Genomic DNA, 13,555 nt, shown 5'->3' with positions numbered 1-13,555 from the left:
TGCTGGTGGTTCTGGCTTTCTGTAAATGTCTTTTGATTCACCAAATTTGGAATATTGAAGAATAATTGAATATCCCTCTCCTGCCAAAGAGATTTCTTTCACAAAATACTTATTTTTTTCCATTGATAACAACATTATTAGCAACATTAGTAAACATATAAAATGACGTGAGTTGTAGCATGTAAAAGAATCAGCTTTAATGTTTATAGTAATGACAGGTCATTTGATACTCAAATCTATTTCATGCTAAGCTTTCATTTATCTTAGGCTATGTGTGTGCTTCTTTGCAGGAAGACTCAGGAGGGGGTGGAGGGGGTACACCGTTCTTCATCCTAACTAATATTTAGGAATACAAGTCAGCTGGAACTAGTGTTTTAGAAACAAAGAAAATTCCAGGTATAAGTAAATATACCTATACAGGTATATACCAGGTATAGGTAAAAAAAAAAAAAAAATAAAAATAAAAAAAAAACAGGTATATTGTAAACAATAGTGTAGAGTTGAATATTATATGTATGATTTTTTTTTTTTTTTAATAAAATGGCTCATTGGGTTTGCTCAGTTCCAGACACAAGATTCGGATCTCTTCATGAGACAGAGTATATCTGTATTACGTGGACAAATAATTGCGTTTTTCCATGGACTTCAAGATAGTTAAAATGGATTGCTAGCTAAAATGGAATAAATAAAATGAATGGTCTCAAAAATTAATTTTTATTTTCACCAACAGAAGAGTGTATTCAAGGATCAGATGGAGCTGATGTTACAGAACCATGTATTTCCTTTGTTCATGTCAAACCTGGGGTACCTCAGAGCTAGAGTAAGTTCACCAATTATATCAATTTCAGTATTTGGCATGATTCTTTCCTTTGCAGTTTAACTTCCTTCTGAATGTCAGTGAAAGAAATAAAGCAAATACATAGTAGAATTTGTAATAACTATCTTGTACAGTAACTTTTCAGCATTTTTATTTTAAAAATGGTTTGTCACTTAAATGAATTGATGAAAAATCTGTTACATTATTCTTTACTACCTCAGTCAGACAGGAGAATCTGAACAGTGGTTGTGACCATTTTTCATTAGCAGATCTCAATAACTAGAGGTGTTGGACAGCTGTGAAGAATAGGTAGGATTTCCACAGAGTAGATAATGAGACTTTGAATGTAGTGTGAACAAAATTCAGTTGTCCTTATGAATCATAAACAAACAGTTAATTTTCTTCAAATTCTTTTCTGATTTTTTTTTTTGTCCTCAGGAGGACCAAAACTGTGAATACTGATTATGTGCATACTGAATTTATTGGAATTTGAGAAAGGAAAATACAAAACTCTTGAGTGCAAAAACTGTGTCACATGTTATTGTATGAACACACTGTAATCAAGAAAAAAAATAGCCCTAAGTTGCTTTTTTTCTTTTTTTCACGCAGTCCTGTTGGGTACTTCATTCATTCAGTGCTTTGAAGTTTCACAATGAGCTGAACTTGAGGAATGCAGTAGAGTTGGCAAAGAAGAGCCTGATTGATGATAAGGAAATGCCTGTTAAAGTAGAAGCTGCTATAGCTCTTCAGATGTTAATAAGCAATCAGGAGCAAGGTATGCTACAGTGATTCATCAGTTGTATATACTGATTTATTTATTTATTGGTAGAGATGAGGAGGTTTGCACAGATTTATCTGAACTTTTCTGCCATTTAATGACAGATTTCAGAATACTTTATCACCTTTTGACAGCTTCACTCACTCATTAGATACTGTATATATTGCAGATTCTGACTTCAAGTTTTATGGAAGGTTTCTCGCACAAGAGTCAGTATCAACATATTTCATTTAATAAAGTAAATAATCTGTCTTTGTTTTTGTTTAATGAAGTGAAATAGTGTGTATGCTTAAGGATTAATTCCACCCATGTATGAGGGCATGTATTCCCCTAAAACAGTGGATATTTTTTGTAAATGGCTTTTCTTTACTGAGATGAATAACATGGTGGTGAACGTACATTTTATTTACTTAGTCTACTACTTACAGGCTGTAAGAGTGCCGTGGGTAGGGTTTTTTGTGCATGTGTATGTGAATTAAACTTTTAAAAAATATTTCATGTAAGAGTAGCCATTTAACTAGTAGTTTTCAGCTATTATGTCTTTATGTTCAAGGATAGTTAATTCCACCTAATTTCAATATTATTTTTTTTCAGCCAAGGAATATGTGAAGCCATATGTAAGGCCAGTTATGCAAGAGCTCTTGCACATTGTTAGAGAGACAGAAAATGATGATCTTACTAATGTAATCCAGAAGATGATCTGTGAATACAGCCAGGAAGTAGCTACCATTGCTGTTGACATGACACAACACCTGGTAAGAGACAGTATTAAAATCACAGTCCAGTCACAAGCACATATGTGGTTTGTTAAATATTTTAGGAACTTTATTTGAAGTGCACACTGTTTAAAATAGTCCCTACAGAATTCATCTATGGTATTCATAATACTGTATTTTTTTCCGTCTGAAGTATCTTTAAAACCTTTAAGCTTTTCTGAGATACTGAATTTTGTCCATGATGTTAATGAGTCAAGCTCTGACTATTTAACATTTCAAATGTCTTAACATAACCAGACTTCACAAAAAAAAAAAAAAAAAGCCTAGAAAGACCTCCAAACTTTCAAAACTAACTAGCATATTTTTCATCAAAGATGGCTCTCACAGATAGGTCATTGCTGGTTTTGCACTAGCTATCTTGGTTTTGCATGGAATTTTTTTTTTTTTTTAATAGGCTGAAATATTTGGTAAAGTACTTCAGAGTGAGGAATATGAGGAAGTGGAGGACAAAACAGTTATGGCCATGGGCATCTTGCACACAATTGACACTATCCTGACAGTTGTGGAAGATCACAAGGAGGTGAGATTTTCTTACGTACATCTGCTTTCCCTCACACCTTCCCTTCATGATGACAAGCAGTTCTATGCATGTGTTGCATCACTTGGTGGATGTGAATGTGCATTTACTATAGCAGGATGATGAATTAGTACCAAGTGACCTCTGACAAATCTGAATTTAAAGCCCAGTTTACTTTTGTGTTTTCTTAATTTAGCTCTTAAATTTGTAGGGTATTTATATCACGAGGGTAAAATCTTTAGCCCTTACTCTGGTGATCACTTCATTGGACAATTACTACAGGCTATTAAAATAGGTTTTGAGGAGTAATATATTACATAAGTGTGACTTTTTGTAATGGTGACTCATTTTGTTGTTTACCTAGCAGTTTCTTGGATAGAATTCCTAGGAACTGGTCTTTCTGTTGTAATGCATAATATTTTCCCTGCAACATAATTCTTTCCGCTCATAGCACCTGAGCTGGCTGAGGTAGGAAGGATTTCAGTGACTGACAAAAGGGACAAAGTCTGTCAGTAACTTTGAGCTCAGCTGACATAAAGCACAAAAATGCTTTGTCCTAGATAGCTTCCTTCTGATTTACAATGATAAGGTTTCATTGCAAAAGTGAAATCTTAATATTCTAATTAATGTATTCTAAAATTATAAGCTTCATAATATTTTCCTATATGACCATTGTGTTCGTTTGAATTTGAAAACATCTTTCATTCCTTTACAAGAACCCCTTACATCTTTTGAAGACTAACATGAAATCTGTTATCACTCTTCATGCTCAGTTTAACTAATCTGAAGTAGATCTTCAGGTTTTACCCTTGGGGCTTGGGGTATTTTGGATATAAATTTAGCAGCTTGTTTTTCAGTTATGTGAAGCACAAACTAAAATACTGTGCAGAATGCTCTTCATCTCTGAATCTTACGTGATTTTAGAAGTGATATAAATGATATACAAATGATATGCAAGGCTGAAATTCCTTAGAAATTCCTTTCCTTTTCACCATTAACTATGTAGAGCTTAGGGGATGATCATTGTTAAGCCATGCGTCTGAATGTTCTGCCTGAAGGTACATGGATGAATCTGTGATCACATACTTAAGCCCTTTGCTGGAAGAAACCCAGGAAACCTGACATCCTGCAGGATTTTGAGTTTAATGAATGACCAGTGGCAATAACATGAAATGCCTTTATTTGTTGGTTTCACTTAGACTTGCAATGTGGCCATATAAGTCTCCTTGTAGCTTGGTTTCCTTAATAAATGTAATCTCTCTGTCCCACATCACAAGGCTGAATAAATTATCCTCTCACTTGCCCACCCCAATAAATAGCCAGCCACACAGTAGGTTTTGTCTGACTTTAGCACAGTTGTATCCTCCTAAATTCTACACGTGGTCCTCTTGCTGGGCCAGTTTTGGGAAGCTCTTCATCGATCTTAAGCAAAATCATCCCTCCCTCCCTCCCTCCCTTCTTCCCATTTTACTTCAGAGATTTTGGACTGAGGCCATACCTCAAAGTCTTGGAGTACGGTGTTAGCATCACCTTTTATTTTATATCCAGAAAGGACGGCAGAAAAAGTTTTTTATAGGATCTGCAGATTAAGTCTCGAATAAGAATTTTTAAAATAAACAAAAATGCTGCAAGTGGCGTGTTTTAAAAAGCAGTACTGTTTATTGAAAATTTGGGTACTTAAATCAATGAGACTTTATTTCACAATCTTGTGATCATTAAATCAGAATTTAAAAAGTGATAAAAAGCCTTTTTGTTTTAAAGAACTTAAACTGAATTAATCAAGTACATTGATCAAATTACTGTCTTAACTAAATTTTAAAATAAACTTTTTTTTTTTATTTCAGATAACTCAACAGCTGGAGAGCATCTGTTTACAGATCATTGGCCTTGTTTTGCAGAAACATGTTATAGGTATCTCTTGGAGCTAATTTTCAGAAAAACATTACAGGTTTTTGCATGAAAAATTCTTTAATTATTACAAACAATACTGTCTTCCTGGACAGAAATTCATCTTTTGTTGTTGTTTTTTTTTTTTTGCTTGTTTAAAAATTAAAATCAGAGGATTCAGTTCTCCTTATAGTTATAGCTCTGTGTTAAAGGACAAAATCTGCAATTACTATTTTATGGACTTGGTGTGCAATTAAATTATTTCTTTATCCGTTTCCTGCATTAAACAGCTACACAGCTTTGTGCTAAGGCCTTTTAAGAAAAAAAAAAGTCTGAGAAAGTAAAAATATTTTGTAGTAAGTCATTAGAAGCAATGCCTTTGATGCACAGATAATGCATTTTTCTAGTGTGTGTTTATAATAAAAAGCATATAATAAAAAGCAATGTATATTGTTGCAACTGTAGGTTTAAACTAAGACTTAAAAGAGTCTTGTATTATTTTTATTCATCTTTATATAATTAGTAATTACTGTCTTCTAGGTGTTATATGACTCAGGGCTTGAGATGCAGGTTTCAATATATTTGCAAGCAATCTTTTTTAAAGATTTTTTTTTACAAATTTGTTTCTCCTTTCCAGAATTTTATGAAGAAATTCTTTCCTTGGCATACAGCTTGACATGCCAGATGATTTCACCTCAAATGTGGCAGCTTTTAGGTGTTCTGTATGAGGTTTTCCAGCAGGATTGCTTTGAATACTTTGCAGGTATTGCAACTTCTATTCTCTTGATGTTTCAACTGTTTGGGAATTCATCTCCAGAGCCCACCTTACAAAGGTCACTTCCATTTAGTGTTTTGGTATAAAATGATTGTGTACTTTAGTCATGCCCTGACCATCTGTTTAGTGTGGGAGTATAACAGGAGCGTATTTAGCTAGAGAGGCATGTTCAAATCTGTCAGTATGATCAGTTACCGTTGGAGGTCCTGAACTGCAAGAAAGCTGAAATATACAAAGTTAATGGGAAACTACAAATTCCTAAATTAAACCGTTGTTCTGTTCTGTTTCTTCTCCTGAGAATGCATTGTGCATGGTGCACTTTATGAAGAATTCTGCTAAAGTAGACCTTGCAAAGTTTCAATTTCTAACCATGTCCAAGAATCTGTGCTAATGAATCCCATTACAGGGCTACAGCCTGACTGGCTAGCACTTCTAAGGATTAGTTCGCATTTTTTTCTCTTTTTCTTTCTCTTCTGCAGACATGATGCCTCTCTTGCATAATTATGTGACCATTGACACTGATACTTTACTGTCTAATCCAAAGCATTTAGAAATCATTTATGCTATGTGTAAAAAGGTAAGTATTCTGATTCTTACTGTTACGCTTATCACGGGTACCTAATAATCAGATTAAAAGTGACCTGAACATGCCAGGTGGTAGCCAATCATTTCATAATGAAATGAAGTTTGGTATCATCTCAGTTTCAAGTAGTCATAGCACCTTCACACTTTCAAGTGACATACTTTTTTAAAAAAAACTGTGCACAAATGTGTGGGAAAAAGTTGCTGTGCTGTTGTTTGCCTTGACTCTCTTCTATGAACAGCTATTTTGGTAAGCAGAGGAATTAATGAAGCCTTATTTCCTTGGGTTGTATATCTTGTGATTGGGTTCTTTAGTTCTCAGCTAAGGTGCAAACTCATTTGAAGTTCTTCCCACATTTTCCTGTTTCCCTTTTATACAGGTTCTCCCACATATAATAAAGCATTTGTCTGATTTGGGGCATTATTAAGTATTAGGAATCTATCTACTTGCTTATTTTTAAAAGACTTACGGGGATTTAATGTGCTTGTGAATTCTACTTCTTTGTCAGGTTTGATTGACACTAGCTGTAGGGTTGAAACATACTGAGAAGAAACAGTCAGTTTCGTGCATATGTGCATGTACATAGAGTGATTACATACATCTCGTTTTTAATCTGAAACTAGCCTAGAGATAGGACCTCACTTTGCCAGGCTGTTAATCTGCCAGTGTTTATTAGAATTGAAGTCAGAAAATGGAAACAGGATGCGGAAAACATCAATGATTCTTGCAAGTAACATTACCTTTGAAAAAGGGAACGTGATAAAGGACGTATAGAGGATACTAACATTAATAAAGAACAATAGCAATTTCTCCTGAAATTTTAGATTCATTGTTAGTCACCTATCCTGATTTATATCCTGTAGAGATAAGTTTTTTATCTTTCTTAATTCATCAGAAAATACAGCATGAATGTATTTACATATATATATGAAAATGTGTATATGTTTTATTTATATATACATATATATATGCCATGTAGAGTTTTGATGTATGCAGGTACAAGAGCACTTGCTTTCATTGTTGACAACGATTAATACTGATAAATTAAATTGCCTTTTTGATTGTTAGGTATTAACAGGAGATGCAGGAGAAGATGCAGAGTGCCACGCAGCCAAACTCCTAGAAGTAATTGTTCTTCAGTGCAAAGGACGGGGTATTGACCAGGTGATACACACCTAACAGGTTTTCTCTTGTACAGGTTTCCAATGCTATGTGTGTGATTCATGAGAAAAGCAATCGGAATTGGAGAAACTGGGGGGAGATGCAAAATGTAGGAATGGGGAGAAATACAGAATTGTGGTTGAGAGATTAATTACATGAATGCAGCTATTGACATATTTTTTTCTTGAAGCCATGTCCTGTTTATGAACTTGGTCCTTTTTGAACTACACAGTATGCTTGTGAATGAAAAACTTAAGTGTAGCTAGATTGTGATTGGCAGGAAAACCATAATTGCAATTTTCTGTAATTGTATACAATACATTTGCAGATTGTGATTTTTTTTTCTCTTTTTTTCTTTTTCCCCCCATATTAAAAGCTAAATTCTGGTCTCACATTTTACATAATACTCCAGCCTCTACATTACTTTGCCATAGCATGTTTGAAGTGTTGTGCAGTGCAATTCATGGACTTCAATGATTAATTTTCAGTTAATTTCACAAAAAACAATATAACTTTACCATTGTAAATCTGAAGTAATTGAAGATAAAAGTATTCCCTTCCAGATTTTATTTTGAAAAGTAATCTGGAAGGGATTAAAGTGAATTATATGCATTTACATTGAAATAAGGGTGTGGTGGAAGGCTGAAATGAGCACCACAACTCTGGGAATTAAAATAGTTGAACTGAAACTCATAAACTGAAACATTCGTAATGCTTTCCAAATTAATATAAAGCATAAACCCGGGTATTGAAATATATGTAGATGTTTATTTCATTGTGTAGAAATACATGCATACTTTTAGCTGAATAAACTCACTCATTGCAAACTTCTTAAATAAATTTATCACTTTACATTTATTAGCAAAACCTTTTTTTCTTGCAGATTTAGGTCCTCTCAGTTTTTAATCCCTGTTAGTTAAGTTGTTGGGTATCTTTATTCAAAGATGAGAAAGTCCCTGAGTTCTTTTCAAAACCTTTTATTCACGCCAAAACAAATTCTGCTCAGATAGCTCCAAATATTCTCCTCTGTGCTGAGAATAACATTGGCAAATTTTAGCTCATAGAATAGTTGTTTTGGGGAAGATTTGTAAGCATGTAGGCAGAGGTTTAAAATGCTTTTATATTAATCTAATGTATTCTTAGGATATACCTGGACTTCAGTTAGCTCCGGAGATCAGGTCTGATAAACATGTTTTAAACCTGTGTATAATGTGGCAATATGTGTAATACTTGCTTTTTTTCTTCATTCTATGCCCAGTGTATTCCACTCTTTGTGGAGGCTGTTCTGGAGAGGTTAACAAGAGGAGTTAAAACAAGTGAACTTCGCACCATGTGTCTGCAGGTTGCCATAGCTGCACTCTACTACAATCCTGACCTACTTCTGCACACCTTAGAGAACATCAGGTTTCCGCACAATCCTGAGCCCATCACTGCACAGTTCATAAACCAGTGGATGAATGACACAGACTGTTTTCTTGGGCAAGTATTGTCTTTTTGTCTTTCAAAAGTCCCTGCTTTTGGCTTTTTCACTTCAATTGTATCCCTAGTCATGTTGAAGCATTTTATTCCTTAATTATTCCATACGACCGTAATCCACACCACGTCTAATTGCAGTGATACTAATAAGGGAGTCCTATGTATATTTAATTTTTCTCGGTCTGTTGAGCTATATGCTGAGTCTTCTGTGTTGCAACAGTACAAGAGTAGGATACATATCATATTTTAGAATGCTTTAGTTTTTTTTTAATCAGAGACTATCAGAGTAGATATTAGCAGAAATTCAGACTAGATATTAGGAAAAATATCTTTACCCAGTTGGAGGTCAAACACCAGAACAGGCTTCCTAACGAGGTGGTTGATGCTCTGTGCATGTCTGTTCAGGATGTTTGGATAATTCTCTTGCTAATATGCGTTAACTTTTGGTTAGCCCTGAAGTGACTGGCTAGTTGGACAAGATGATCTTTGAAAGTCCCTTCCAATTGAATTATTCCTTTCCATTTCAAACTCTTTTCTTATCCAAGAGATGGAACAGTTTGCAGTGAGGGTAATATTTGGAGCTGACCAGCGGGATTTCAGGGAGGTGTTAACTTTTTTCCTCAGATACGTGTACATATTTTCTGTTCTGTATTTTATAAAGTGTTTAACTGCTCTGTTTAATGTTAAAAAAACATTGTTCAGTCCAATGAATCACATACTTTGATCTTAATCTCTGCCAGTGGTTCATGATCAGTGTTGCTTATTTACCATTATGCTACTGATGTACTCCTTAACTTAAACTTCATTCAGACCTGCCTGTAACATGCATGTACTCTACACTAGTGTGCTCTAAGGCAGAAGCTGAGCATTTATAAATGAAGGTAAATGAAAGTGGACAAAGCCTGTCATCTCATAACAAAGTATGCACTTGATGCTGTGGGGATGTGGAATTCAGTGCAAAACAGCCAGTGCTTGCCTCTCAACTGAGATGTGGTGTTTGGCTGTGAGATTCAAATCCACTTAAGGGCAAAGCAGACTGTCAGATGTAGTTAACAACTGCTGCTCACCTTCTTGCTGTGAGTTACATTTTGTCACTGAAGGCATGACTTCTGACTCCAGATGTACAGATAGGATTAGAACATGTCTTCTCTGTGCATTGTATGTGCCAACAGATGAAGTGAAGTATCAATGTGCTAGGAGTCATGCAAAAAATGAGCACAGGACCAAGGCAGGCAGCTCCTGACCCGTAGATGCATACCTTATCTTCAGGTTGTCATTCTTTTTCTACCTGCTTTTTGGTACAGTCTTGTTTTTCTAATTCTAAAGAAGTTAGTCGTTAAAGTTAGTCTTATAAGGTGTTTTCTGCACTCCCCAATCATCCATGTAGCTTTTCTTCATGGCAGTTCTTGTTTGAGTTTGCCTTTTTTGAGCAGAATTATATGCCATCTTGGTATAGCTGCATTATTGCTTTATTGTTCATCCTGTATTTATATTGTGTGGTGCATTGTAGCACTGCATAAATTTTTTAATAACTAGTCAATCAGTGACCACCTAGTATACGTAGGGTTTGCTCTCAGCATGTCCTTTGTAGTATTTTTAAAACCCATACCAAATGTACATGATAAAAACTGTTCTTCTTCTTCTGTCCTAATTACACAGTTTAGCAGGATTAGGATGAAAGGGCAACAGTTTAAAATCATAGAATCATTCAAGTTGGAAAAGACCCTCAAGTTTGCAGACTTGCAGCACAAACTACCTTATTTCTGGTCTGCATGTTAATTCTATCTGTTTTACTAAAATAAAAACCACGTGGAGGTGCAAGAGAAATTTCCTTCTTTCATATGTGTAGGCTCTGTACAGATTCCCATTCCTGCCTCTATTTGATGATATTACCATAGCAGTCTCTCTTTAAAGATTTAAAAATAAAAATACCTGGGAGCCTTCAAGAGGCATTTGGACAATGCCCTCATTAATATGCTGTAACTTTTGGTTAGCCCTGAAGTGGTCAGGGAGGTAAACTGGATGACCTTTGTAGGGATGTTCCAACTGAATGGACTTCCAACTGTTCTGTTCTAATACATTAAACAGATAATTGTGTGTGTGTGGGGAAAATCTCTTCTTTATTATAACAAAATCCAGTTTATAATCACAAGCATTCTGACCTTTTCTACCTGATATGTATAAGAAATGTCTACAGCACATCCTATATTACATATTAACAAAAATATACACATGTTACCATTTAGAGGGGTTACTTGAGTTAGTGACAAAGTAGGCATAAATTACTCGGTGTCCCTCATTTCTTTTGGAGTCCCAGTGGCTGAAAAATGGCACCTTGAAGTTTGCCTCTCCCACATCTTGTGGTAATACTACTGTTAATTTTTAAATTATTTTAGTTTCTACAGAGTTTAGAAAAGAATGAGAGTTTTAGTATCAGGATATCCATGTACTAATTTTTTATGGCTGAAGAAAAGTTCTTGATATTCAGCTCTTTGTGCTGTCATTTTTTTCTATTGCATATCAAATGCTGAAAGCATGCAGAGGCAGTATAAAAGAACATATTCCCTATAGGTGGTAAACTTGTCGTTCTTTTTAGAAGAAATAAAAAAATGAAAGAGATTTATAGCCTTAAACAGTTCATCCTGGAGCATTCAGTGAGAAACTAGTCAGATCCAAAGGAGAAAAATGCTGCCGACCTGAATAGGATCCAACCTCGAGTACTTCTGTAAGCTACAGCTTAACTTTCAGTTCTTTTGTGTTGCTTTTCAAAAAGCATCAGCTTCTGCAACTACTGCTCGACTAAGTTCTTTTTCAGAGCTGAGACAAAAGTTGACAAAGCCTATGAAAATGAAACAGAGATCATCAGGCTAGATTCTGCTCAGGCTATGCACTTGAACAGCAGCTGAAGATTAAAACGTCTCTCTTTGATGTGCTGCTGTGAGCAGTGAAATAAATAACTGTAATGTTGCTTAAATCTAAAAATTGCTTCTTTTTCCACTGTTGTCTCCTCAGTATGTGGCTTCCAGGCACAGGGCTTTTGCTGTAGTACTGCTTGTCAGGCACTGTGATATGTTTTAAATGACTTCCTCCCTTTCCTCCCTTCCTCAGAAGGACAGGACTGCTTCAAGAAGACTATTTCATTTTAGTAAGGGTCATCATCTGAAGAGGCCTTAAATGAACAGGAAAAGACAGTTGGAAACAAAATCTGGCTTCTTTGCTACCCTTCCTTGGGCCCACTTCTGCAGACTTCTTTTCGTCAGCAAAGACACCAGTGGGTGCCCCGATTTGTGCCGTTCTTCTCACCTGCTGTCGCTCAGTGCTGCTTCAGTTCAGAGTTAGATGGCTTTCCAGCAAGAGGCAGTTTTAGGTCTAAATTGGAGTCAGTCGGTGTGCTTGCAGATCCTGGAGAAACTGGAGAAGAACGGAGGAGATCCACCTCCAGGTGTGAATCTCCTGCCGTTTCTTCGTTAGCCCTGCAGATGGTCTGTGCTGTGCTAGTGACAGTGGCTGTTCAAACTACTTCCACCACATGAATCTCATGTCCCTCTGCCCTTCTGCTCCTCTGAAGTCCTAGTGCCCAGAGATCCTGCTCTGCCAGAAGGGCTGAGAGGCAGGGGGTGGTGTGCTGGTATGTTCTTATTCTGGAGCCAACAGTGTTTGCCAAAAGAATGCAGTATTTCTTCAGCAGTACTTGTGAACTCCTGGAATGAAATCCAGGGGAATAATACATCTTGCGAGGAGAGAGGAGGAGGGGGGAAGTGGCTGGGGTACAGTAAGTAGCTGTTCTTCCCTGTTATTAAAAATATGGAAACTATTTAAAACTGTTTAGAAATTTGGAATGTTAAAAATAATCAAGGCAAGGAGAGCTCAAAACTCACTGCAAGGCTGCGTAAATCCAGTATGTCGTGGTGGATTACACAGCTGTGGGTGTGTGCCCATACAGCACGGAATGCTGTATTTATTTATTTCTAAACATGTTTTCTGCAATTACTTGAAACTGAATAACGGTAAGGGACTGAAAAAAAAAAGTATTTGTAGAGACATTTGTTCCTTGCTGCGTTATACCTTCTCTCTGACAGCCTGAAATTTGGGTGAGGCTTTGTGTGACTTATTCTTACTCTGCCGCTAAAAATTCTTCTGTGGCAATTGGGGTGGAAGGAAAACCTATCTTGCTTAAAAAAAAAAAAGGGGGTGGGGGGAGAGTTTTTTAGACTAGGAGGAGATTTATTTGATAGGAGAGTAAATAGTTAGAAATCCTAGTATATAAAATCCTAATCTTATACGGGAAAACTAGGTTGGTTTCAACTTTGCAACTAGAAGGAAATGGCTAATTATTTGCAGTTTGTCCAGGAAGTGGATTAGTGTAATAGAAAGCAACTTGATCTTAACCTAAAAGGAGCACAGCACACCAATAAAGGAAAGGCTTAGCCATTTTCCTTTGAAATGCTTTCAACCTGGTTTAAGATACAAAAGATCCTTAAGTCTTTTTATCTTGTGTTGGAAGGAGTGTATTAGCTACGAAAAGTCCTGCAGATTGTGAAGAACGCAGATCGTGTTAGAAACAGCCTTGCCTAGAAGTTGTGCATTGCACTGCCATGTGAGCCTGACTTTGTATGCCTTTGAGGAAGCAAGCAGAGTGCGTGATTGCTGGGGAGGACTATTGTGTGCTGCTGAGCAGATAAGTAAAGATCTCGAAGGACAAAGCAGGAAGGAGAATTGTGTCCAGGCAGCTTTGTGCAGACAGGAGAGTGCTGGAATAACGAGCCTTTTGATAGCAAGGGAATA

The 13,555-nt window shown here is 36.1% G+C and overlaps 1 protein-coding gene across 2 annotated transcripts in view; it reads left to right on the top strand.

Moving 5' to 3' along the window:
- The window catches only part of IPO8 (importin 8), a 51,405-nt gene that overhangs the window by 25,407 nt on the left and 12,443 nt on the right, over positions 1-13,555 (top strand). For both annotated transcript variants that reach the window (XR_011090076.1, XM_068661839.1), the window contains exons 13-21: positions 731-820; positions 1,427-1,592; positions 2,190-2,350; positions 2,766-2,891; positions 4,733-4,799; positions 5,413-5,538; positions 6,030-6,127; positions 7,202-7,297; positions 8,553-8,773. Coding sequence is in view for 1 of the 2 variants with exons in the window: in XM_068661839.1 (XP_068517940.1) it covers positions 731-820; positions 1,427-1,592; positions 2,190-2,350; positions 2,766-2,891; positions 4,733-4,799; positions 5,413-5,538; positions 6,030-6,127; positions 7,202-7,297; positions 8,553-8,773 (1,151 nt within the window). In the remaining variant the exon portion in view is untranslated. The remainder of the gene's footprint in view (positions 1-730; positions 821-1,426; positions 1,593-2,189; positions 2,351-2,765; positions 2,892-4,732; positions 4,800-5,412; positions 5,539-6,029; positions 6,128-7,201; positions 7,298-8,552; positions 8,774-13,555) is intronic.

This window comes from Anas acuta, chromosome 1 (genome assembly GCF_963932015.1).
Source record: "Anas acuta chromosome 1, bAnaAcu1.1, whole genome shotgun sequence".
Lineage (NCBI taxonomy): Eukaryota > Metazoa > Chordata > Aves > Anseriformes > Anatidae > Anas > Anas acuta.
This window is presented reverse-complemented; position numbering and strand designations above follow the sequence as displayed.